Source organism: Schistocerca gregaria, chromosome 8 (genome assembly GCF_023897955.1).
Source record: "Schistocerca gregaria isolate iqSchGreg1 chromosome 8, iqSchGreg1.2, whole genome shotgun sequence".
Taxonomy (NCBI): Eukaryota; Metazoa; Arthropoda; class Insecta; order Orthoptera; family Acrididae; genus Schistocerca; species Schistocerca gregaria.
Genome location: NC_064927.1, coordinates 426,819,072 through 426,843,321, shown reverse-complemented (window position 1 = coordinate 426,843,321; position 24,250 = coordinate 426,819,072). Strand labels below are relative to the sequence as shown.

General features: G+C 41.5%; 1 protein-coding gene across 1 annotated transcript in view; it reads left to right on the top strand.

Annotated features, from left to right (window-relative positions):
* Positions 1-325: 325 nt before the first annotated feature.
* The window catches only part of LOC126284822 (serine protease inhibitor 3), a 35,798-nt gene continuing 11,873 nt past the window's right edge, over positions 326-24,250 (top strand). The window contains exons 1-2 of the mRNA XM_049984033.1: positions 326-449; positions 8,825-8,926. Of these exons, the coding sequence (XP_049839990.1) occupies positions 329-449; positions 8,825-8,926 (223 nt within the window). The 5' untranslated portion in view covers positions 326-328. The remainder of the gene's footprint in view (positions 450-8,824; positions 8,927-24,250) is intronic.

Below are 24,250 nucleotides of genomic sequence, written 5' to 3'. Positions count from 1 at the left end.
CAGGCTCTACTTTCGAGTGGCCCCTGATTAGTACACCAACACTCATCGAAATAGGGAGCTTAGGGAATCCGCCGTTTCCGTCTTAGCATTCACAGTATTCCTGTTTGTAAGCAGCTACGGCAGGTGTTGGGCCGTGTTTAGCAGTGGCACACGAACAAGGATGTCGTGATGCGATCTGAATGGCATCTTGGCCTTGTTGACGTTCAGCTTCCGTGATAACACAAGTGTGCCGCACGGGACAAATTGCTACAGATCTGTTTTCTATGCGCCAGCGGGGAAGCCCCCACGCCATTGCGCATTTCAGTGCGTGGCGTGCTGGGTCAGGCCCATGTACATAAGACGGCGACAGAGGACGGCTGAAGTATCATTCGCACAGCGCGACATGGCGAAAGTACTGGCCCTCTTCCTGGTGCTGCTGATTGCTGCCTTGGTCTGCGAACAGGCTCTAGGTGAGTGGTGTTTCAACAGAGCTCTTATTCAATTGGCCTTTGGCATTCGGTATGTAGCCGGGGGAGTAGGTTGTTACAAAACGTATCTCAATACCATATACAGGATGTTAGAAAAAGGTACGGCCAAACTTTCAGGAAACATTCCTCACACACAAAGAAAGAGAAGATGTTATGTGGACATGTGTCCGGAAGCGCTTAGTTTCCATGATAAGTGCTCATTTTAGTTTCGTCAGTATGTACTGTACTTCCTCGATTCACCGCCAGTTGGCCCAATTGAAGGAAGGTAATGTTGACTTCGGTGCTTGTGTTGACATGCGACTCATTACTCTACAGTACTAGCATCAAGAACATCCGTACGTAGCATCAACAGGTTAGTGTTCATCACGAACGTGGTTTTGCAGTCAGTGCAATGTTTACAAATGCGGAGTTGGCAGATGCCCATTTGATGTATGGATTAGCACGGGGCAATAGCCGTGGAGCGGTACGTTTGTATCGAGACAGATATCCAGAACGAAGGTGTGCCGACAGGAAGACGTTCGAAGCAATTGACCGGCGTCTTAGGGAGCACAGAACATTCCAGCCTATGACTCTCGGCTGGGGAAGACCGAGAACGACGAGGACACCTGCAATGGTCGAGGCAATTGTTCGTCCAGTTGACGATAACCCTAATGTCAGCGTCAGAGAAGTTGCTGCTGTACAAGGTAACGTTGAGCCCGTCACTGTATGGAGAGTGCTACGGGAGAACCAGTTGTTTCCGTACCATGTACATCGTGTGCAGGCACTATCAGCAGCTGATTGGCCACCACGGGTATACTTCTGCGAATGGTTCATCCAACAATGTGTCAATCCTCATTTCAGTGCAAATGTTCTCTTTACGGATGAGGCTTCATTACAACGTGATCAAATTGTAAATTTTCACAATCAACATGTGTGGGCTAACGAGAATCCGCACGCAATTGTGCAATCACGTCATCAACACAGATTTTCTGTGAACGTTTGGGCAGGCATTGTTGGTGATGTCTTCATTGGGCCCCATGTTCTTCCACCTACGCTCAGAGGAGCACGTTATCATGATTTCATACGGGATACTCTACCTGCGCTGCTAGAACATGCCGGCCGCGGTGGTCTCGCGGTTCTAGGCGCGCAGTCTGGAACCGTGCGACTGCTACGGTCGCAGGTTCGAATCCTGCCTCGGGCATGGATGTGTGTGATGTCCTTAGGTTAGTTAGGTTTAAGTAGTTCTAAGTTCTAGGGGACTAATGACCACAGCAGTTGAGTCCCATAGCGCTCAGAGCCATTTGAGCCATTTGCTAGAACATGTGCCTTTACAAGTACGACACAACATGTGGTTCATGCACGATGGAGCTCCTACACATTTCAGTCGAAGTCTTCGTGCGCTTCTCAACAACAGATTCGGTGACAGATGGATTGGTAGAGGCGGACCAATTCCATGGCCTCCACGCTCTCCTGACCTCAACCCTCTTGACTTTCATTTATGGTGCATTTGAAAGCTCTTGTCTACGCAACCCTGGTACCAAATGTAGAGTCTCTTTGCGCTCATATTGTGGACGGCTGTGATACAATACGCCATTCTCCAGGGCTGCATCAGCGCATGAGGGATTCCGTGCGACTGAGGGGGGGATGCATGTCTCCTCGGTAACGGAGGACATTTTCAACATTTCCTGTAACAAAGTGTTTGAAGTCACGCTGGTACGTTCTGTTGCTGTGTGTTTCCATTCCACGATTAATGTGATTTGTATAGAAGTAATAAAATGAGCTCTAACATGGAAAGTAAGCGTTTCCGGACACATGTCCACATAACATATTTTCTTTCTTTGTCTGTGAGAAATGTTTCCTGAAACTTTGGCCGTAGCTTTTTGTAACACCCTGTATAAGGGAGAGTTTTCTAAATACGGACAAACTGAATGAAAGATAGGATACGGGGCAAAAACAGGCGATAAGGACATAATATGGGCAGAAATGCATTTTAAGGTACTCCCACTTGTAGGTGAGGTAAAAGATTTTTGAAAATGACCGCGGCGTCAGCTCCAGAGAGGTGGCGAGGAATTAGCCAGACGACGGTGTGGAGCAGCTGTCACTGTCTGTACGACGTACGACGCGTACAGGCATTATTGGATTTACATTTGCATCTGCTGAGACGGTTTTGTCGCCGCCAGCCTTTGTGGCCGAGCGGTTCTAGGCGCTTCAGTTCGGAACCGCGCTGCTGTTACGGTCGCAGGTCCGAATCCTGCCTCGGGCATGGGTGTTTGATGGGGGCAGTGAACTATCACCATTGGTTCAACCTCAATGTGTGGGCGGGGCTATTTTCGACGGACGTTTGGAACCAGCCATCCTTCCACAAAGCCTCTCACAGGCGAATTATATCTGTAGCTGTCCTTGCTCCCTTACTGGAAGACTTGCCTTTGTGTGGTACTAAGAATAATGCAGATGTCCCACGACCGTACTCCAGATCCTTGCACTCCTGAGAACGGAGCATAAAAACGTAACATGTGCACTTAAATTGTGTGTCCTCTATTTTTAATAACTGAAACGTACAGTGTCAAAGATAGATTATCTCCACCCCCATAAGGGTGTACCTCCCATGTGTGTAGGTTTGGCCATTCATTCACAGAATCTTTCTTGCTGCTTATTCTCTAAGGAACGATTTCTGTAGAACGTCACAGACTAACACAAAACTGACTTTGAATGTCCTGTGCCAGCTCACAGTGATGGCACCAGGGGGTGACGTTGCTCATACACTTGCTGGAGATCAGAGTAAACAAATAGAAGTACAAGGAAAAGTCGCACTGGTGGGTCGGTCAACCGCCTTCAGTTGAAAGTTTGTCTGAGTACAACACGTGTAGCAACTGAAAGGAGGCGGAAAGGCTACTGATCTATTTAGAGTGCAGGTTAACAGAATAGTAACTGAAGTAATGATTTGCTAACTTACGAGAGACGTTCAGTAAGCAATGCAACACCTCTCTTTCTCGGACAATATCGGTCGAAAAAATGCGGAATGTGGGACATAGTCTAATAATTCCGCTTCAGCTGTTATAAAGTTCCGATAGGTGGCAGCGCCATACGTAGCCTTCAAAATGGCCTCTGTACCGGAAGTGCGTTCCAAGCAGAGATCTGTCATTGATTTTCTTTTGGTGGAAAACCAGAGCATTGCAGCTGTTCACAGGCTCTTTCATTATGTCTGCGGAGACCTGGCAGTAAACAAGAGCAGGGTGAGTCGTTGGGCGAGGCGTTTGCCATCATAACACAAGGCCTCGCCCAAAACTGTCCGCTCTACAGCGTGCCTGCAATATTACAACTTGCGGACATTCGCATTCGAGGTGATCGACGGATCTCAATAAAACAGCTTGCTGCTCGACTGGAAGTCTCTCTGATAGTGCTGACACAACCGTCCTCATATTGGGTTACATGAAGGTGCGTGCCCTGTGAGTTCCTAATGGCTTTACAGAAGTCGATAAAGACGACATTCTTGCTCGTTACAAGGCTCGTCGTGACAATTTTTTGTCGTACATCGTCACAGGTTACGATGGTCTCATCACTTCGAACCGGAAACAAAATGGTAATCCATGTAGTGGCACTACACCATTTCTCCTCTGAAGAAAGAGTTCAAAGCCTCACCCCCAGCTGGTGAAGTCGGGCCGACGGTCTTCTGGGACTCTGAAGGGGTAATTCAGTGTTGTTTTCTCTCTCATGGTGCAACGATCAACTCTGCAGTGTACTGTGCTACCCTCAGGAAAGTGAAGAAATTACTTCAACGTGTTCGTCGCCACAAAATGCAGACGAACTTCTCCTTCTCCGTGACACAATTCTGCGCGTCCGAGAGAAGCTCACAAAACTTCATTGGGCTGTCTATTCTCTTCCACGATATAACCCGAATCTGTTTGGGTCAACGAAGGATGCACTCCTCTGGCTGTTGATGACAGCAAGACCAGTAGAGTAGAACAATGGGCCTATACAGGCCTTTCCACTGATGTGGCGTAAGTTCGCAGCACTGAACGGAGATCATGTTGAAAACAGTCTTGTGTAGTCATAAAATTGGGGAATAATATGGGTTAATAAAACCAACCTGATTTCAGAAGAAATGTCTTTTCTTAGGTATTGAAATTACTCATACATTACCCATACATTCGACGAAACTACATTCTCCACAGATCAGTCATGTTTCTTACATTCTCTTCGTTGGTGCACGTTATTTTCCTTGTGTCTACATTTGTTTATTGTTAACTCCAGAAAGTGAACGAATTACGTTATCTCGGTTAGTTGAAGTGTGTGCTGCGACAGAATAGTCAATGTCACTTTGGCATTACGATTCTAAAGTAAAGAAAAATGAGAACCCTGTATTATTTTGTTGACAGTCTGCTAGCAATCTAAAGAAACTTATCCCATTGTCAGTTTAATATCTGATGTATCATACGGAGAATAGACAGTCGACAATAAAGGATCTGATGTGACAGTGTAGTTATTGCGATAAAATATTATACGAAACCGTATCAGCCTTCTGACTCGTTTGATGTGGCTTGCCAGGTATTCCTCTCATAACCTTTTGATCTCAAGTAGCACTTTCAACCTATATCCTCAATTATTTTTCGGATATATTGTAGTGTCTGGTTCCCTCTACAGTTTACCATCGATACCTACGTCTAAGACCATCGAAGTTTTTCTCTGATATCTTAAGAACTGCCCTATCGTCCTGTCTCTCCTTTTTGCAAGGGTATTACACATATTTTCTTCGTCGCTGGTTCTGAGTTGAACTTCCTCATTCCCTACCGGTCCACTATATTTTCAACATTCTTCTGTGGCACCACATCTCAAATTATTCGATTCTCTTCAGTTCAGGTTCTCCCTCAGTAGATGTTTCACTACCATACAATGCTCTGCACCAAGCGAAATTCTCAGAAATTTCTTACTCAAATTAAGACCTATGTTTGATACTATTAAGTTTGTCTTGGCCAGGAACGCCGTCTTTGCCAGTGATAGTCTACTTTTTATGTTCTCTCTGCTGCATCCATCATGGGCTAATTTGCTGCATAGGTAGCAGAATTCTTTCGTGATCTGCAATTTTGATGTTAAGTTTCTCGCTGTTATCATTTATTCTACGTCATATTAATTTCGTCTCTCTTAGATTGCTCCCAATCCATCTCGTGTATTCAGGAGACTGCTCGTTGTATTCAACAGGTCCATGACAGCGATGCCTTCAGCAAATGTTATCATTGATACCCTCTCACCTTGAATTTTAAGCCCACTTTTCACCCGCTGTTTTATGTCCGTCATAGGAGGCACTCACTGACGCTACCGCTCGTCTTAGAGTAGACCATCCTGACCGCATAAAAACCCTTATTCGAAAGTGAATAAAATTGTTTTTATGCAGTCAAGTCTGTTTTCCGTAATGTTTTATCACAGTCCATTGCGATCGCTGCTAATCGCAGAATTTTTACATAGTTATTGCGAGGTATCTGTAACTATCACATCTTAGTGATCTGAAACGAAAGAACAGTTCGTGTAGCGAATTCAGGGGTTGGTTACTTAGTTACTTGGTTGCGTGTTCCGTTGATCAATCGTACGGTATGGCAGCCGTTATGATGTGGAACGTGTCAAGTGCACAAGAAGTGCACATATGAAACAAGATTTTTTAATATATATAACAATACAGAGTTACAGATTGATATTTCTGTTATTTACCCCATTGCCTTAAATGGCACAAATTGCATATGCTATATAGATTTATTTATTCCTATTCAAGAATTCATCTGTGGTATTGACAGACCTGTCAAGGAGATATGATTTCAATTTATTTTTGGAGCTGTTGTCTGTCAGAAATTTTATTCCATCTGGTAATTTGTCGAAAATTTTTATAGCAGCATATTATACCACTTTATGTGCCAAAGATAGGTTGAGTAAAGGATGGTGTAGGTCTTTATTCTTTCTGGTATTGTTGTTGTTGTTGTGGTCTTCAGTCCAGAGACTGGTTTCATGCAGCTCTCCATGCTACTCTACCCTGTGTAAGCTTCTTCATCTCCCAGTACCTACTGCAGCCTACATCCTTCTGAATCTGCTTAATGTATTCATCTCTTGGTCTCCCTCTACGATTTTTACCATCCACGATGCCCTCCAATACTAAATTGGTCATCCCTCGATGACTCAGAACATGGCCTACCAACCGATCCCTTCTTCTAGTCAAGTTGTGCCACAAACTTCTCTTTTCCCCAATTCTATTCAATACCTCCTCATTAGTATTATAATCATGAATGTCACTTGTTTTTAAACTGGTCCATATTGTTGAGAACAAACTTCATTAGTGAGTAAACGTACTGTGAGGCTGTTGTAAAAAGATGCCTACAAGATGTGCGACTTTCAACCTCACGCATTATTCTAACCACTTTCTTTTGAGCAGTGAATACTTTTTGTCGAAATGTTGAGCTACCCCAAAATAATATTCCGTATGACATCAAAGAGTGAAAGTATGCAAAGTATGTTACCTTATTAATTTCTGTATTCTCAAAATTGGCAATCATTCTGATTGCAAAAGTTGCTGAACTTAGTCGCTTTTAGAAGATCCAAAATATAAATTTTCCAGTTAGTATTCTCATGTATATGTACACCCAAAAACTTAGTATGCTCTACCCTGTCTACTGACTTCTGTTGAATTGTTATATTTATTGAATGAACTGTACTTTCTGCACCAAAAAATTGGATGTTCTGTGTTTTTGCAAAGTTTAGGGCAAGCCCATTTACGGAAAACCAATTAATGACTTTTCCAAAGACCTTATATGTATCATATTCAATTAGAGATTCTTTTACTGGATTAATAATGATGCTTGTATCTTCATTAAACAGTGTCAGTTCAGCATCCTGTTTCAATTACGAAGGGAGGTCGTTCACATATATCAAGAACAGAAGGGGACCCATGATTGAACCCTGTGGAACACCTAATGTAATTTCAACCCAGTTAGATGAAGTGGCAAACTTATTTAAATTACTTGACCCATATAAGGAAACGTTTTGCTTCGTGTTCTGTAGGTATGACTTAAACCACTCATATGCTATTCCATTTATACCATGTTGTTGTTGTGGTCTTCAGTCCTGAGACTGGTTTGATGCAGCTCTCCATGCTACTCTATCCTGTGCAAGCTTCTTCATCTCCCTGTACCTACTGCAACCTACATCCTTCTGAATCTGCTGAGTGTAGTCATCTCTTGGTCTCCCTCTACGATTTTTACCCTCCACGCTGCCCTCCAATACTAAATTGGTGATCCCTTGATGCCTCAGAACATGACCTACCAACCGGTCCCTTCTTTTTGTCAAGTTGTGCCACAAACTTCTCTTCTCCCCAATCCTATTCAATACCTCCTCATTAGTTATGTGATCTACCCATCTAATCTTCAGTATTCTTCTGTAGCACCACATTTCGAAAGCTTCTATTCTCTTCTTGTCCAAACTATTTATCCTCCATGTTTCACTTCCACACATGGCTACACTCCATACAAATACTTTCAGAAACGACTTCCTGACATTTAAATCTATACACGATGTTAACAAATTTCTCTTTATCAGAAACGCTTTCCTTGCCATTGCCAGTCTACATTTTATATCCCCTCTACTTCGACCATCATCAGTTATTTTGCTCCCCAAATAGCAAAACTCCTTTACTACTTTAAGTGTCTCGTTTCCTAATCTAATTCTCTCACCATCATCCGAATTAATTCGACTACATTCCATTATTCTCGTTTTACTTTTGTTGATGTTCATCTTATATCCTCCTTTCAATACACTATCCATTCCGTTCAACTGCTCTTCCAAGTCCTTTGGTGTCTCTGACAGAATTACGATGTCATCGGCGAACCTCAAAGTTTTTATCTTTCTTCATGGATTTTAATACCTACTCCAGATTTTTCTTTTGTTTTCTTTACTGCTTGCTCAATATACAGATTGAATAACATCGGGGAGAGACTACAACCCTGTGTCACTCCCTTTCCAACCACTGCCTCCCTTTCATGTTCCTCGACTCTAATAACTGCCATCTGGTTTCTGTACAAACTGTAAATAGCCTTTCGCTCCCTGTATTTTACCCCCACGACCTTCAGAATTTGGAAGAGTATTCCAGTCAACATTGTCAATAGCTTTCTCTAAGTCTACAAATGCTAGAAACGTAGGTTTGCCCTTTCTTAATCTAGCTTCTAAGATATCTAGCTTCTAAGATATACCACAGAATTGTAATTTCCCTAACATGACATCGCGGCTATTAACATTACGGCACGTTTAGTTCGCGAGCCGTGTATTAGACTACATGAGCTGCTGTGTGTGCGTGAGTTGCCAAGTGACGGCTAGGTGTGACAGCAGCGCTGTGTGGTGTGTTGCAGCCTGCACGCCGGGCTCTCGCAAGTACGATGGCTGCAACTGGTGCACGTGTTCCAGTGGCGGCGCCTGGATCTGTACGCTCAAGTACTGTCCGCCCTCCAGAGGTGAGTACCCAAAACCACTTCATAAGACATTTTAGTGCCTGTGTTATTCCGTTTACGGTGCAAAGTTTCTTTGGACATGCACGCATATTTACGACGTATGGAAGTTTGGGTCTGGCAGAGGGTCATGCACGGATAGCCAAATGGTGAGACAACCGCTTGCGATAAGCTGGTATCCGGATTCTAGTTCAGGCCGGATACAAATTTTCACTGTCGTCATTCCATTCTACAGCTGATATTAGTCCTGATTCGTAATTATGAATTAAGGGCTGCATTGCAAACTCTTTGTCATTCAGCATTAAGACTCCATTTTGTTCCGTCTGTGAGAACGTTTGTACCCTATTCCCGATACTGCAACTAAAGTGTGTTGTTCATGAGGTCGGATGTTTCTTAGTCAGAGCAGCAACGTTAAGTATTCTGCAATTCACACATAGCTACATAATAGAGTTTAGAAGGCCTGATTTTCAACCAACATCTCTGTCTCTCGACCCGACAACAGCAGTTGGAAAAAATTAATGCGTAAATCTTTTCGTGCAGGCTAAATATTTCCGATTTTACGTCAATAGTCATTCTACCGCAGCATTTGTCTTATTTATCCTTACATGATTAATGACACCAGGACCTGTCTTACATCTAAACAGACAATTTGCGGTAAACTGACGTAATGACACAGCTCTAAGAAAGAGAATTAAAAATTATAATTGCAGCACACACAAGATTTGCATCTGAGAGTTTCGCTTAAGTGTACAGTGCTGAACTAAATTAGATTATTATATGTTTCACATTCGTATTGTGTGACGACGTTCATTCATTTATATTTCTGATGTATAAGAGAAGATATATATAGCTTAACAACTGTCAAATGGTATGGTGAATTATGGGAAACAACGACGAGAAGCACCAGTGATAAACTGAGGAAACTAGAAATAGATGTAATGATTGTATCACTGATATACAGTCTGAATCTAACACTTCCATGTTCCAGGTGGTGGTCTTACTTTCGCATGACCTGTATCCCGTGGACAGGTCACCTGTTGCTGAAGACTTGACCCGGAGAAGTTTTCTGCTGCCCCTCAAATGTTGAAATTCCAATGTATATGCAAGAAGCTTACCCAAAATGGCTACAAATAAAGCTTGAAATACTCAATTTTGCACAATATTATTTCTAAAAACCTTCCATAAAATGTTGTTAGTACTTAAACCTTCATTCTGATCCCCCAATTCTGTCCCTTGAGCCTTCTATCCTCCACATCTACAATAATAGTCAATGAATTCATGTGAAGTACTTGGTACGGGTATAGAAAATTCTGTTGACTAAACGAGACGTGTTTTTCGTAAATACTAATTACAAATGAAACTTATGCATTTTGGGTGTTGTAGAGCCTGTGACTGTGTACTGAATATAAATAGAGAAAAATGCAATCATCCATGGTTTTTGAATTGTTCGTTTATTCTATCAATTAGTTTTCTAACATTTCTAGCCTCTTCTTCCAATGGTATACTTGGAACTTACTTGTTGATTTCCATAGCGTACCCATCATCACGCAACGGAAATAAACTTGTGATTTTCACGTACCCCATCTGAAGATGAAGCTTAACGGGTCAGAAAATTAATGAAAGGAATTAACGAACATTTCAAAAAAATGACTAGTTACAGTTTTCTCTGTTTACCTGTATCACAAGTAACAATGTACTACAAATCAAATCTTTCTCTCAGAAAATTCCATTGTAGTCCAGCAATATTGAGCTAGCAACAGCATATGAACAGAAGACGTACAGCATAACTAAATTGTCGACAGGCAGTTTTAATTCACTAGTTTTCTAATTTACTCTGTTAAATTTAGCTGACATAAGAATCAATATCATTGAGTCATATGGTAATAATATGCTTTGAGAGAAACATTACTGCTGTAAACTGTAGCCAATGAAACAAGCCATACTACCACTCTTAATGTACACACTCTTGTCACATGTTAGTCCAGCCTGATGAGGATCACATCGCAAGAGAAAAGTATTCAACAATGGTTGGTGAAATATAAAGACACACAATCAGGCGTTATCAGTGAAATCAACTATGAAAATGGGCAGCAAAGCTAATAACGAAAAATTTAAATCGGAACATGTGTTCAATTACTACGAGTCTACAGGTTCAGTACGCAAAAACGACATGCTACTTAACTCGGCGGAATGTAAACACAAACCACTGAAATAGTAGAAACAGAAATTTTTTCAGGGCTTGGACACGTGCGTCCTAAATATCAACGTCATTTGGAAGCCGGATACCGGAACGTATAATGCAGTGGCCGAATTTCATCTCACATCCAAACCCCCAAACGTCAGACATCCAGATCGGTACCAAGTGTTGTATGTCGATAGAGTATCAACAGAAAGAGCGATTTAGTTCTTGCGATGTGCTGTCGTCCAGTATAACATGCGTAAATGGTAATTAAAAGTAACACCAGACCTACGGATACAGGAAAAGTGTATTTTTGAATGATTATATCGTTGTAGATATCGCGAGTGAGAATTGGTAGAGAATGAGGTGGACGTACCATAGGTCGTACCCAATAGATGAGTTCTTTTTTTTTCTTGCACGTGAAACTTATATGGGACAACATTTTCCTGGCATGTACAAGGACTTTTCGGTGTTTGTAGCAATGTTCTTTTGGCAGTCTTCTTTCTCTTCGTTAGTCGAAAGTAGCAAACCTATAGAGTACATAATTACATTTACAATTACACAAGACAAACATTAATAATTAGAGCAATAGAATATAGAAACAACTGCATCATACATGCTGAAGTATTATTAGACTCATATATCACTTCCACGCATAATACAGTAAAGAAAAATTTCATCAGTGGGATTTGCTCCCAGAGCCCTTGGTACGACGATCTCGTGTGAATATACTGGTTCGTACCTAAACACAGGAACTCGAATTTCCATCGATTCTACAACGATTTTGCCTTCCTTAGGAAATGTGGTCACATCTTCAACGCCAGCCTGATTATGTTCAGTCCATGGAAAAATGGCATCTCTAGCACTTGAAGACCATGTAAAAATTTCAGTTAAATCTCCTTCCCAGATTGTTTCTTTATAATCTTTGAAAAATCCACCAAATATTTTTAAAGGATAAATTATTTCATTTTTCTTAGTTTTTATCTCTCTTTTTATGGAGGATATGACCACCCCCACCCCCAATTGTTAATTCATTGGCTAGAAATCAGAACAATTACATAAGGACCGATGAAGAAATAAAAGAATGTTCCATTCTAGACGAAATATTAATTCCTTTCCCTACGGTGATAACCTCCAACAGCTTGGCCACATAGCTGACAGTCATTATTTTATAGGATTTTCCATCATATTTTGCATAATCTGCACCACGAGATCCAATAATACTAAAACTCACATGTAGCTGAACATGTTTAAGATGAATCCAACCATCTCCAACATTTATATTAATCTCTGTGGTCTGGTTGGTAATGTTTCGTTTGATTTTATTCTTCGCTTCCAGGGAAAGAATAAAACTGGAGGCTCTCTGTTTTGTGCATTATTTGTTAAAGATTAAGTACAACACAGCACCCAATCCCTGAGGAGAGAAAATCCCCGACCGAACCATCAATCTAGCCTGTGCATCTTCTGTTCACAATCCGTTGCGATGAATGCGTTGCTGCCGAAACGTACATACTGGCAGGTATGTTCTGATGGGCTATTACACCTGCAGCGAATTTTTCTTTCTGTAGAACAATTGGGAACAAGTTACCAGTTGAGTTTTCGGCACTTTCTATTACTCGTGTCATTATATCTGTTGTCCTTGACAGAAGGGTTAAGCCTCTGTCAGGTTTACATACACCACTCTAACATGCTGTACACTGATTTCAGGTAGTAGGGGTGGCCCTGCATTGGAAGGCACAGAATTATGTAGAATATGCATATCTCTCACAGCTACACTCGTAGCGTTGGTGGTAGTTTCAACGCGAATCCGTTTTACTTCCAAACTGATTCAACGTTTCTTGTTAATATGATAGCAGAGACATGTTTCATTTTCTGTAACAGCCCAGTAGACGGTGGAATGGAGGCCATTCTGTTCAGTTTTTTCTGCTGTATGTAGGGGAGACGGGGGCACGGTTAATCTACATCTACATATCTGCATATATACTCCGCTAGCTACCAAGCGGTGTGTGGCGGAGGCCACAATTCGCGCCAAAGTCATATTTCCCCCCCCCCCTCCCCCCTCCCCCCACCCATGTTTCACTCGCGGATAGCGCGGGGGAAAAACGACTGTCTGAACGCCTAAGTACGAGCTCTTATTTTCCTTATCTTTGAATGACGATCATTATGCGATTTGAAAGTTGGTGGTAATAATATATGCTCCACATCCTCGGTGAAGAATGGATTTCGGAATTTAGTGAGAAGCCCCTTCTGTTTAGCGCGTCATGTATCTGCAAGTGTGACTCACTTCAAACTTTCTATGAGATTTGTAACGCTCTCGAGGTGGCTAAATGTACCAGTCACGAATCTTGGCGCTCTTTTTTGAACCTTCTCAATCTCTGGAACCAGAGCCAACTGGTAAGGGTCCCATACAGACCAACAATACTGGACGAACTAACGTATTGTAAGCTATTTCCTTTGTTGAAGGACTACCAATAAAACGCAATCTAGAGTTCGCCTTACCCATTACTTATGTAATCTGATCATTCCATTTGAGATCATTTCGAATAGTCACAGCCAGATACTTGACTGATGTTACCGCTTCCAAAGACTGATCATTTATTTTGTGCACATACATTAATGGGGATAAAATTAATTATTCAGATAGTGAAGGGAGACGAAAATTTAATAGTCATGGGTGACTGGAATTCGAGTGTAGGAAAAGGGAGAGAAGGAAACATAGTAGGTGTATATGGATTGGGGCTAAGAAATGAAAGAGGAAGCAGCCTGGTAGAATTTTGCACAGAGCACAACTTAATCATAACTAACACTTGGTTTAAGAATCATGAAAGAAGGTTGTATACATGGAAGAACCCTGGAGATAATAAAAGGTATCAGATAGTTTATATAATGGTAAGACAGAGATTTAGGAACCAGGTTTTAAATTGTGAGACATTTCCAGGGGCAGATGTGGACTCTGACCACAATCTATTGGTTATGACCTGTAGATTAAAACTTAAGAAACTGCAAAAAGGTGGGAATTTAAGGAGATGGGGCCTGGATAAACTGAAAGAACCAGAGGTTGTACAGAGTTTCAGAGAGAGCATAAGGGAACAATTGACAGGAATTGGGGTAAAAAATACAGTAGAAGAAGAATGGGTAGCTTTGAGGGATGAAGTAGTGAAGGCAGCAGAGGATCAAGTAGGTAAAAAGACAAGGGCTAGTAGAAATCCTTGGGTAACAGAAGAAATATTGAATTTTATTGATGAAAGGAGAAAATATAAAAATGCAGTAAATGAAGCAGGCGAAAAGGAATACAAACGTCTCAAAAATGAGATCGACAGGAAGTGCAAAATGGCTAAGCAGGGATGGCTAGAGGAAAATAGTAAGGATATAGAGGCTTATCTCACTAGGGGTAAGACAGATACTGCCTACAGGAAAATTAAACAGACTTTTGGAGATAAGAGAACCACTTGTATGAACATCAAGAGCTCAGATGGAAACCCAGTTCTAAGCAAAGAAGGGAAGCAGAAAGGTGGAAGAAGTATATAGAGGGTCTATACAAGGTCGATGTAGTTGAGGACAATATTATGTAAATGGAGGAGGATGTAGATGAAGATGAAATGGGAGATATGATATTGCGTGAAGAATTTGACAGAGCACTGAAGACCTGAGTCGAAACAAGGCCCCCGGAGTAGACAACATTCCATTGGAACTGCTGACGGCCTTGGGAGAGCCAGTCCTGACAAAACTCTACCATCTGGTGAGCAAGATGTATGAAACAGGCGAAATACCCTCAGACGTCAAGAAGAATATAATAATTCAAATCCCAAAGAAAGCAGGTGTTGACAGATGTGAAAATTACCGAACAATCAGTTTAATAAGCCACAGCTGCAAAATACTAACACGAATTCTTTACAGACGAATGGAAAAATTAGTAAAAGCCGACCTCGAGGAAGATCAGTTTGGATTCCGTAGAAGCACTGGAACACGTGAGGCAATACTGACCTTACGACTTATCTTAGAAGAAAGATTAAGGAAAGGCAAACCTACGTTTCTAGCATTTGTACACTTAGAGAAAGCTTTTGACAATGTTGACTGGAATACTCTCTTTCAAATTCTAAAGGTGGCAGGGGTAAAATACAGGGAGCGAAAGACTATTTACAATTTGTACAGAAAGCAGATGGCAGTTATTAGAGTCGAGGGACATGAAAGGGGGCAGTGGTTGGGAAGGAAGTGAGACAGGGTTGTAGCCTCTCCCCGATGTTATTCAATCTGTATATTGAGCAAGCAGTAAAGGAAACAAAATAAATATTCGGAGTAGGTATTAAAATCCATAGAGAAGAAATAAAAACATTGAGGTTCCTCGATGACATTGTAATTCTGTCAGAGACAGCAAAGGACTTGGAAGAGCAGTTGAATGGAATGGACAGTGACTTCAAAGGAGGATATAAGACGAACATCAACAAAAGCAAAACGAGGATAATGGAATGTAGTCGAATTAAGTCGGGTGATGCTGAGGGAATTAGATTAGGAAATGAGACACTTAAAGTAGTAAAGGAGTTTTGCTATTTGGGAAGCAAAATAACTGATGATGGTCGAAGTAGAGAGGATATAAAAGGTAGATTGGCAATGGCAAGGAAAGCGTTTCTGAAGAAGAGAAATTTGTTAACATCGAGTATAGATTTAAGTGTCAGGAAGTCGTTTCTGAAAGTATTTGTATGGAGTGTAGCCATGTGTGGAAGTGAAACATGGAGGAAAAATAGTTTGGACAAGAAGAGAATAGAAGCTTTCGAAATGTGGTGCTACAGAAGAATACTGAAGATTAGATGGGTAGATCACATAACTAATGAGGAGGTATTGAATAGGATTGGGGAGAAGAGAAGTTTGTGGCACAACTTGACAAAAAGAAGGGACCGGTTGGTAGGTCATGTTCTGAGGCATCAAGGGATCACCAATTTAGCATTGGAGGGCAGTGTGGAGGGTAAAAATCGTAGAGGGAGGCCAAGAGTTGAATACACTATGAAGATTCAGAAGGATGTAGGTTGCAGTAGGTACTGGGAGATGAAGAAGCTTGCACAGGATAGAGTAGCATGGAGAGCTGCATCAAACCAGTCTCAGGACTGAAGGCCACAACAACAACAACAACAACAACAACAACAACAACGTTAATGGGGATTTTCGCCTTGTTTTACGCAGTAGGTTACACTTACTAATATTGAGAGATAACTGCCAGTCATTACACCACGCATATATTTTCTGCAAATACTCATTGATTTATTCACAACTGTCGTGTGATACTACTTTCCTGTAGACTACAGCATCATCGGCAAACAGTCTAAGGCCGCTGTCAATACCATCAACCAGATCATTATGTAAATTGTAAAAAAGCAAGGACCTATTACGCTGCCCTGGGTCACACCTGAAGTTGATCTTGTTTCTGTTGAAGTTACCTCGTTCAGGACAACATACTGCTCCCTGTCTGTAAGAAAACTTTCTATCCAACCGGATATGTCATTGGGTAGACCGTAATCGTGCACTTTTTGTAGCAAGCGACAGTGCGAAACTGAGTCGAAAGCCTTTCGAAAGTCGAGAAATACGGCATCAACCTGGGAGCCGGTATCTAGAGACTGTTGTATATCATACAGAAAGAGGGCCAGCTGTGTCTCGCATGACCGCTGTTTCCTAAAACCGTGCTGGTTTCTGCAGATGAGCTTCTCAGAGTCTAGAAAGGTCATTGTGTCTGAACACAAAATATTTTCCCTGATTCTACAACAAATCGATGTCAGTGAAATTGGCCGGTAATTACGTGCATCCGATTTTCTACCCTTTTTATAGATTCCTATGACGTGGGCCCTCTTCCAGGCCCCTTGGAACTTTCCGCCGTTCCAACGATCTCTGATAGATGACGGATAAGAATGGTGCTATATTTCTAGCATTGTCAACATAAAATCTTCCGGGGATACCGTCTGGGCCAGATGCCTTTCTGGCGTCTAAGGATCTTAACTGTTTTACAATCCCAGATACACTAAACACTATGTCAGCCATCCTTTCGTTTGTTCGATAATTGAAAGGGAAATGATGCTGCAGTCCTCTGTCTTAAACGAGTTTTTGAAAGCTAGGTTTATAATTTCGGCATTCTGTTTATAATCATCAGTTACATTACCCGTACTGTCAGCAAGAGAAGGTCAGCAAGAGAAGGTATTGAATTATTTGTAGCGTTCATAGATTTTACACACGACCAAAATTTTTTGGGGTTATTTTTAGAATGTGCAGATGAAATATTGCTTTAAAATTCGTTAAAATTCTCTCATTGTCCTTCTGACAACTGCTTATATTTCGCATAATTTCTGTTTGTCAGCGGGGCAGTGACTACGTTTAAAACTATTGAGCAAAATTCTCTGCTTTCTCAGCAACTTCCTAATATATTTGTTGTACCAAGGTTGGTCCTATCCCTCCCCTATACCTTTGCTAGGCACATACTTCTCTAGCACATGATGGACAATACCTTTAACTTCCGACCAAAGATGCTCAATGTCTATGTGTCCCGCGGTGAATGCTTGGAGCTGACTATGAAGATATTTGTTAATGGCACTTTTATTTGCCTTCCCAAACAAGAAAACTCTACGCTTTTTTTTTCAACGACATTACGGTCGCTAATACCTTCCTTTAGATTAATTTCGTCAAAAAGATCACATATGTTTGCCGCCAAGATATCTGATATGTTCCCATCTCGAGTTGGTTTTCTAACCAATTGCTCAAGAATGAGATTTTCACTCTGCAGCGGAGTGTGCGCTGATATGAAACTTCCTGGCAGATTAAAACTGTGTGCCCGACCGAGACTCGAACTCGGGACCTTTGAAGTTTGGAAGGTAGGAGACGGATACTGGCAGAAGTAAAGCTGTGAGTACCGGTCGTGAGTCGTGCTTCGGTAGCTCAGTTGGTAGAGGACTTGCCCGCGAAAGGCAAAGGTCCCGAGTTCGAGTCTCGGTCGGGCACACAGTTTCAATTGCTCAAGGTTGTATGTTGAGAGCGCTCCTAGGATAACTTCATACGAATCTTTGCCTCTGCCCCCTGTGATAAACGTGTAATTTTCGCAGTCAGTGAATGCTGGATTAAAGTCTCCACCTATAACTAATGGATAATTTGGGTATTTACTTCCTACGTACTCAAGACTTTCCATGAAACGTTCTGCGACCCCTTTTCTCGGGAACCTTCCTCGCTACAGCGCTGCCAGGAATGGAAGATTACTCGCAGTTCTGCCATCTACTGAGGGCTCTCACAAACTTCACGGTAGCAGTTGCGTAAACGTCTTAGCACGAAGAACGTATTTTTCTTTTTGTGCAAGGTGAGTAAATTTTGTTTAGGGAGCATACCTTTAAGATCTGGGAATAGATAAGTGTATGTTCGTTTAGAGAAGCGTATTTTACTTTATAAGCTACATTTGTGTGATATGAACGCGTGAAAGTTACCACTGCAGCTTCGAAGCTTATTCAAACAAGACGATGAGGCACAGATACGCCGTTCTATTAGAACACGTTTACGCACTATTTTGCACTACCATCCTAACTGATAACCCAGTCAACGAATCAATAAGTGGACACCAGTTGGGAACGAAATCTAGAAGTATGAAGGTATATGAGAGTAAATTGTAGAAGTTACTAATGCAGCTATTTGAACGTAATGAATCTCAAGCAGAAAAATGAATTTTGTGAGAACAAGGAGATATAAAGGCAAGAAATTGTTAAAAACAAGGTTCAAATGGTTCTGAGCACTATGGGACTTAGCATCTGAGGTCATCAGTCCCCTAGAACTTAGAACTACTTAAACCCAACTAACCTAAGGACATCAAACACATCCATGCCCGAGGCAGGATTCGAACCTGCGACCGTAGTGGTCGCGCTGCTCCAGACTGAAGCGTCTAGAACTGCTAGGCCACACCGGCCGGCTAAGAACAAGGACGAACAATAATGTGGAGAGGCCTTTTCTGATGTCATCATTAGAGTTTTCCTCAAAGGCACCTCCCCCTGGTCCCCTGTGATCCTCTTTGGGTCCGCGTAATTTCTCCCCCTTCTTAACCTCCTCTCACAAACGCCCTTCCAAGGTGTCCGTTTGGAGGTACTCCCGTCTTAACGAATATCTCATCCAGTTCGTAATGTTATGACCTCCACCAGCCTCATGCAGAGTATGAAAACTCCTTTATATTTACTGCTTGAAACTACGCAACTAATCAAAAGGAAATAAAGAATAGGTGGTTTTTGATTAAGCCTTTTATGTTCTGTGATATTCGTAAACGTGCCTCCTTAGGTACGTAAAAATGACCCGTACCCGGGGCACGTTAATGGACTCGATGGGAGCATCCGTAAAATTCTTTTCCTCTCTTAGATGTAATGTTGAGTTAGAAGTATGTGCTCCAAGTTATACTACAATACCCGTGTTATACGGCTAAACAAATTGAAACACGAAAATCTAACCAATAACTTAGAAAAAATTCGAAAGGGTATCCCCGTTAATGTGTCCACGTCTCCATTACATCCTCTGGTACCGGTGTAACTCGCATGTGGTACTGAAGCATGTCGCCTATCACCGCCATATCTGAATGACACACGCGAACGACGGTGTTAATGAACTGCCAGGTGTCCAGGAGATGGCAAGAGAAGTAATCTATCACACCGTTATTTTGAACTGTGTATCTATAACGCTAATAGACGCTTCAAGGAATAGGAAGGACCGCAAACGTCAGCTAAACGTAAACAATTCTCGACCGCTTGGAGAACACTGGCTAATACGTCGTATTTCGCAACAGACGGAAGTAAATTATGTATGTGTAGTGTGATTAACAGGAGCTAGTGCGGGCCCGTTTGATGTGGAGCTGAGTAGGGGGTCGAAGTCAGAGGCACAGACGGTTCAGCGACCTTTTGGATTGCACTTTCTTTGAGTTACATCTTGCAGCAATGCATAGCTCTAAGCGAAGCGGTTTTTGTCCCCTTGCCGTGTCCTTGCCCTAAGGTCGTGATATCCTCTGACAGCAGTTATTACGTGAGCCGATAAAGCCCTGTTTTATACACTAATGGCGGATGGGAAGAACGACTATAGGAAATTCCACCTCAAATTTATCTGAAGTTTTCGTCGTGGCTATTTTGCGTGACGTACGTTGGAGGTAGTAACATGTACCCTTATTTTTCTTGGCACGTAAGCTCTCGAAATTCATAAGAAAACGTCCCCGTGACGAACGACGTCACTGTTAGAGCGTCTCCCATTGAAGTTAAATAAGTAAGTATGTCAAGTTTTTTGACAGCTGCTAATTTGCGCTACGATCATCATGAGGGCAGGAAACATATACGTTTTACTGAGGGACGGCTTCTAGCTAGAAAAGTCCATGGACTTTCTTTTTGTATTCATAATGTAATTAAGAAATTTGTCGCATAGTCTACCCTACGTAGGTTAACAAAAGGCTTAAGTGCTTTTGGGTCTTCTGTATGTCAGTCGTCTGGCACATGAAGAAGTGAATTTATATTCACGAAAGTAGTTGCGAACCAATAGGAGAACAATGAATCTTCTCACTGATAGTAAGAAAACTTAAAGTTCAGAACTCAGTGCAGAACTGACAAGGTAATCACCACATATTGCAAAAATAAGAATACTCGATTTAATGAATATGTTCTCCGAAGTGGTTATATACCTGAAGAAAGGATTACACCCTAGGCATTTTCTGTGGTAAGAAAGAAAACAGATGTGGCTGTCACAACCATGGAGGTATTAGCCTTCTAAATACAAGTTATATACTGTACGCTAGGACTGTAAAGAAACGACTGTTGCCAGTCCTTGGGACTATTTTATCAGCGGTCCAACATGGTACTCGCAAAAGAAGATAATTCACGGACCGTATCTTCACTGTGAAACAACTAATAGATAATACCATGATCATTTTACCAACTTTTCTTGCCTCCATTGACTATGAAACGGGATTTCGTCAAGTAAATCGAAATAAAAAGTATGGAAAATGGCAAGAAACAGAGAGATCCCATCTCATGTTATAATAACTATATAAGATTTATATATGAATAACAAAATGCAAATAAAAGAAATGGGCAGTGAGTATAACATAGCGGAAATAAAGTCAGAAGTTAGACGAGGATGTTCCCTTTCAACTGCACTTTTTAATATAGAAGATGGTTCAGCTACCCGGGTTTTTGCAACGTGCAACTCCAGAAAGCACGCGTGAAATATCCATATTCTCTCGACCTATTTATCCCACATAAAAAATAGACAGAACTTATTTGCAGGAAACAATTTTCGTGTCTTTCAAGAAATACGCGTGTGAAGGTTACTTTCGTTGGTTTTTCTTGAATAATCCGTAAACTGCTGTCTCTAACGAAAACATATTCCCCGTACAACATTTAACTACCTTAAATTTCCTACAAGATAGTTCTGTTTACTTTTTTTGTAGGACTAATAGTTTGCACCTAGTGAACGAGAGAATATGAAAATGTTGCGTATGGTATTTGAAGACTATGCTTTTCGCATAAAATCTCTAGGTAGGGGCAGCTGAATCGCTGTATGTGTAGCGATGATGTAACAAAATCTTGGGTATAGACAATAAAACATGCTAAAGCTAAAAATGGTTACGTTAACACACTACTTTCTGGCATTTTCTAGGATACTATCTTATGCGACTTAAGATCTAAATTAAAAATCAGGTCGTTGAGCAAGTTAATACATTTAAGTACTTCGGGTGTGGTATCACATATGGCGTAAATAATGAAATACGAAATGAGTTACACCTACCCAACTATTACGGTGGAACTATACGCAGAACGCTGGGGAAGAAAGCCCAGAGTGATACTGTAATAAATTTCTATAAGGTTATAGCTATACCAATACTGCTCAATGGATGCAATAGCTAGAAGCTTAGGCAAGCAGACGAAAAGAGAATAGAATCATTTGTCCAGTTGCAAATTACAAAATGATTCAAGCAAATGTTCTTTAGCCGTCAGGAGGACATTAATCAGCATGACTGCCTTTGTTGTAGCTTTGTTTTTTTTTACTAAGATATGAACGACGGTATGACATTTTTAAATGGCCCCTGCATTTTTTATTCGGCAATTCATTTTCTCTCCTAAAGACCTATTCAAAAATGTGTCACAGTGTACCATTGATAGATATACAACGTTATTAATTACATAACACAACATTCACTTTGAACCAGGGATCACTCGTCCACCTGCTGGATTTGTCAGAAAACAAATGAAAACCAAGTAAAAACAATACACAAAATTGACTTTGACTCTCCTGTAGCATTGCCCAGGAGCAGAACATTCAAAGGTGCTCTGAGTGGTGACCCTGGACACCGATACACTGGTGCACATGTTGAATGACAGAATTATTTACGGTTGGTTGGGTTGTTTTGGGGGAAGAGGCCAAACAGCGAGGTCATCGCTCTCATCGGATTAGGGAAGGAAGTCGGCCGTGCCCTTTGAAAAGAACTATCCCAGCATTTGCCTGGAGCGATTTAGGGAAATCACGGGAAACCTAAAGCAGGATGGTTGAACGCTCGATTGAACCGTCGTCCTCCCGAGTGTGAGTCCAGTGTGCTACCACTGTGCCACATCGCTTGGTAATTATTTACGGCTTCCAGTGTTGCCTGCCGAAGAGAATTAAAAGTAATCACGATATGTTTCTGCATGTCCTCTGGAGTTGTTGGAATATCGCGATAAACAACATCTTTAATGCACCCCCAAAGAAAAAAGTCCAGATGATTTTAACCAGGAGACCTAGCAGGCGAAGTAACTATTCCTCCTCGACCAACTATCTGGCAGGATACTTTCGGTTCAGAACACGACGTGTACGAAAGGCATTACTTGCTGGACATCCATCGTGTTGATACCCTATAAGCATTCTGGTTCTTAGCGGCACTTCATCCAGAAGAGGAGGAAGAATTCGTCTCAGGAATTTGGCATTCTCTGTGCCGTTTAGACTACCATTGATGAAATACGGCCAATAACTGTAGTACCAAGCATCCCACACCAGACGTTAACTCTCCATTGACGCTGATGTTCCACCTGTCTAAGCATCGTGGATTGCCGCTGGCAAAAAATGCATGTTCCTTGTATTTACCTGTCCTTTGTTTGAGAAGAAACATTCATCTGTAAATAGAACATCGGAGAAGAAGTTCGGGTTGGCGAGGATTTGCTGCTGTGCCCACTGAGAAAACTGTACACCTTTCTGGAAATCATTCCCACGCAGTTCTTGATGTAGGTGTACATGGTAAGGATAAATCCGGTGACGACGTGTGAGAATACGATGAACACTGGTTTTAGGAATGCCCACATGTGGATTCATAGCAACGGAAGCGAGAACAGTAACTTCGGCAGCGTCGTCTGTGCGACAATTGCGTTGCCGTGGGTTGAAACTTCCCGTTTCCTGAAACATCACAACAAGACGAGAAAACATCCGTCGGGAAGGTGGGTTCTTGTCAGGATATCGTTGTATGTACGGTTCCAGTGCCTGCACAGCATTTCGCCTACTTTCAACAACAACAACAACAACAACAACAACAATAAAAGAAATGTTATGACTGGTAATGGCAAGGAAAGCTTTACTGAAGAAGAGAAATTTGTTAACATCGAGTATAGATTTAAGTTTCATCAAGTCGTTTCTGAAAGTATTTGTATGGAATGTGAAACGTCCCCTTAGAAAAATTTATGAATGATTGTGCTGATAAAACCCTTACGTTATTTGCTTTTCAAACAGCTGAGCAAAACTGAACGTACTCAGACATTACTCTCTTTACTTATTCTGATCAACACTAAACTGACACACAATATTTTTAGCACAACGCAATCTGACTTTCAAAAATCCCTACAAAAGGATGGCCCTGACTAACATTAACCTATGCCTTTCATGAATCACTTGCCTCACAAAAATCTTCGTTACTCGAACTACTGCAAAGCAGCGAGCGCCAATACTGCCAGCTAAATAAAAGATTCTAACTACTGAAGGCATAGGCATAGTCATCAAATGAAAGATTTTGATAGAGAATAAACAATGTATTTGCCTTAATAGTGTTCAAAAGACATATATATATATATATATATATCAGTTCATGAATCCAGTATTACAAATTTACTCTTTGTGGGGGACACACGTCCAGATCGTCCGCTCTTAAAATTCTG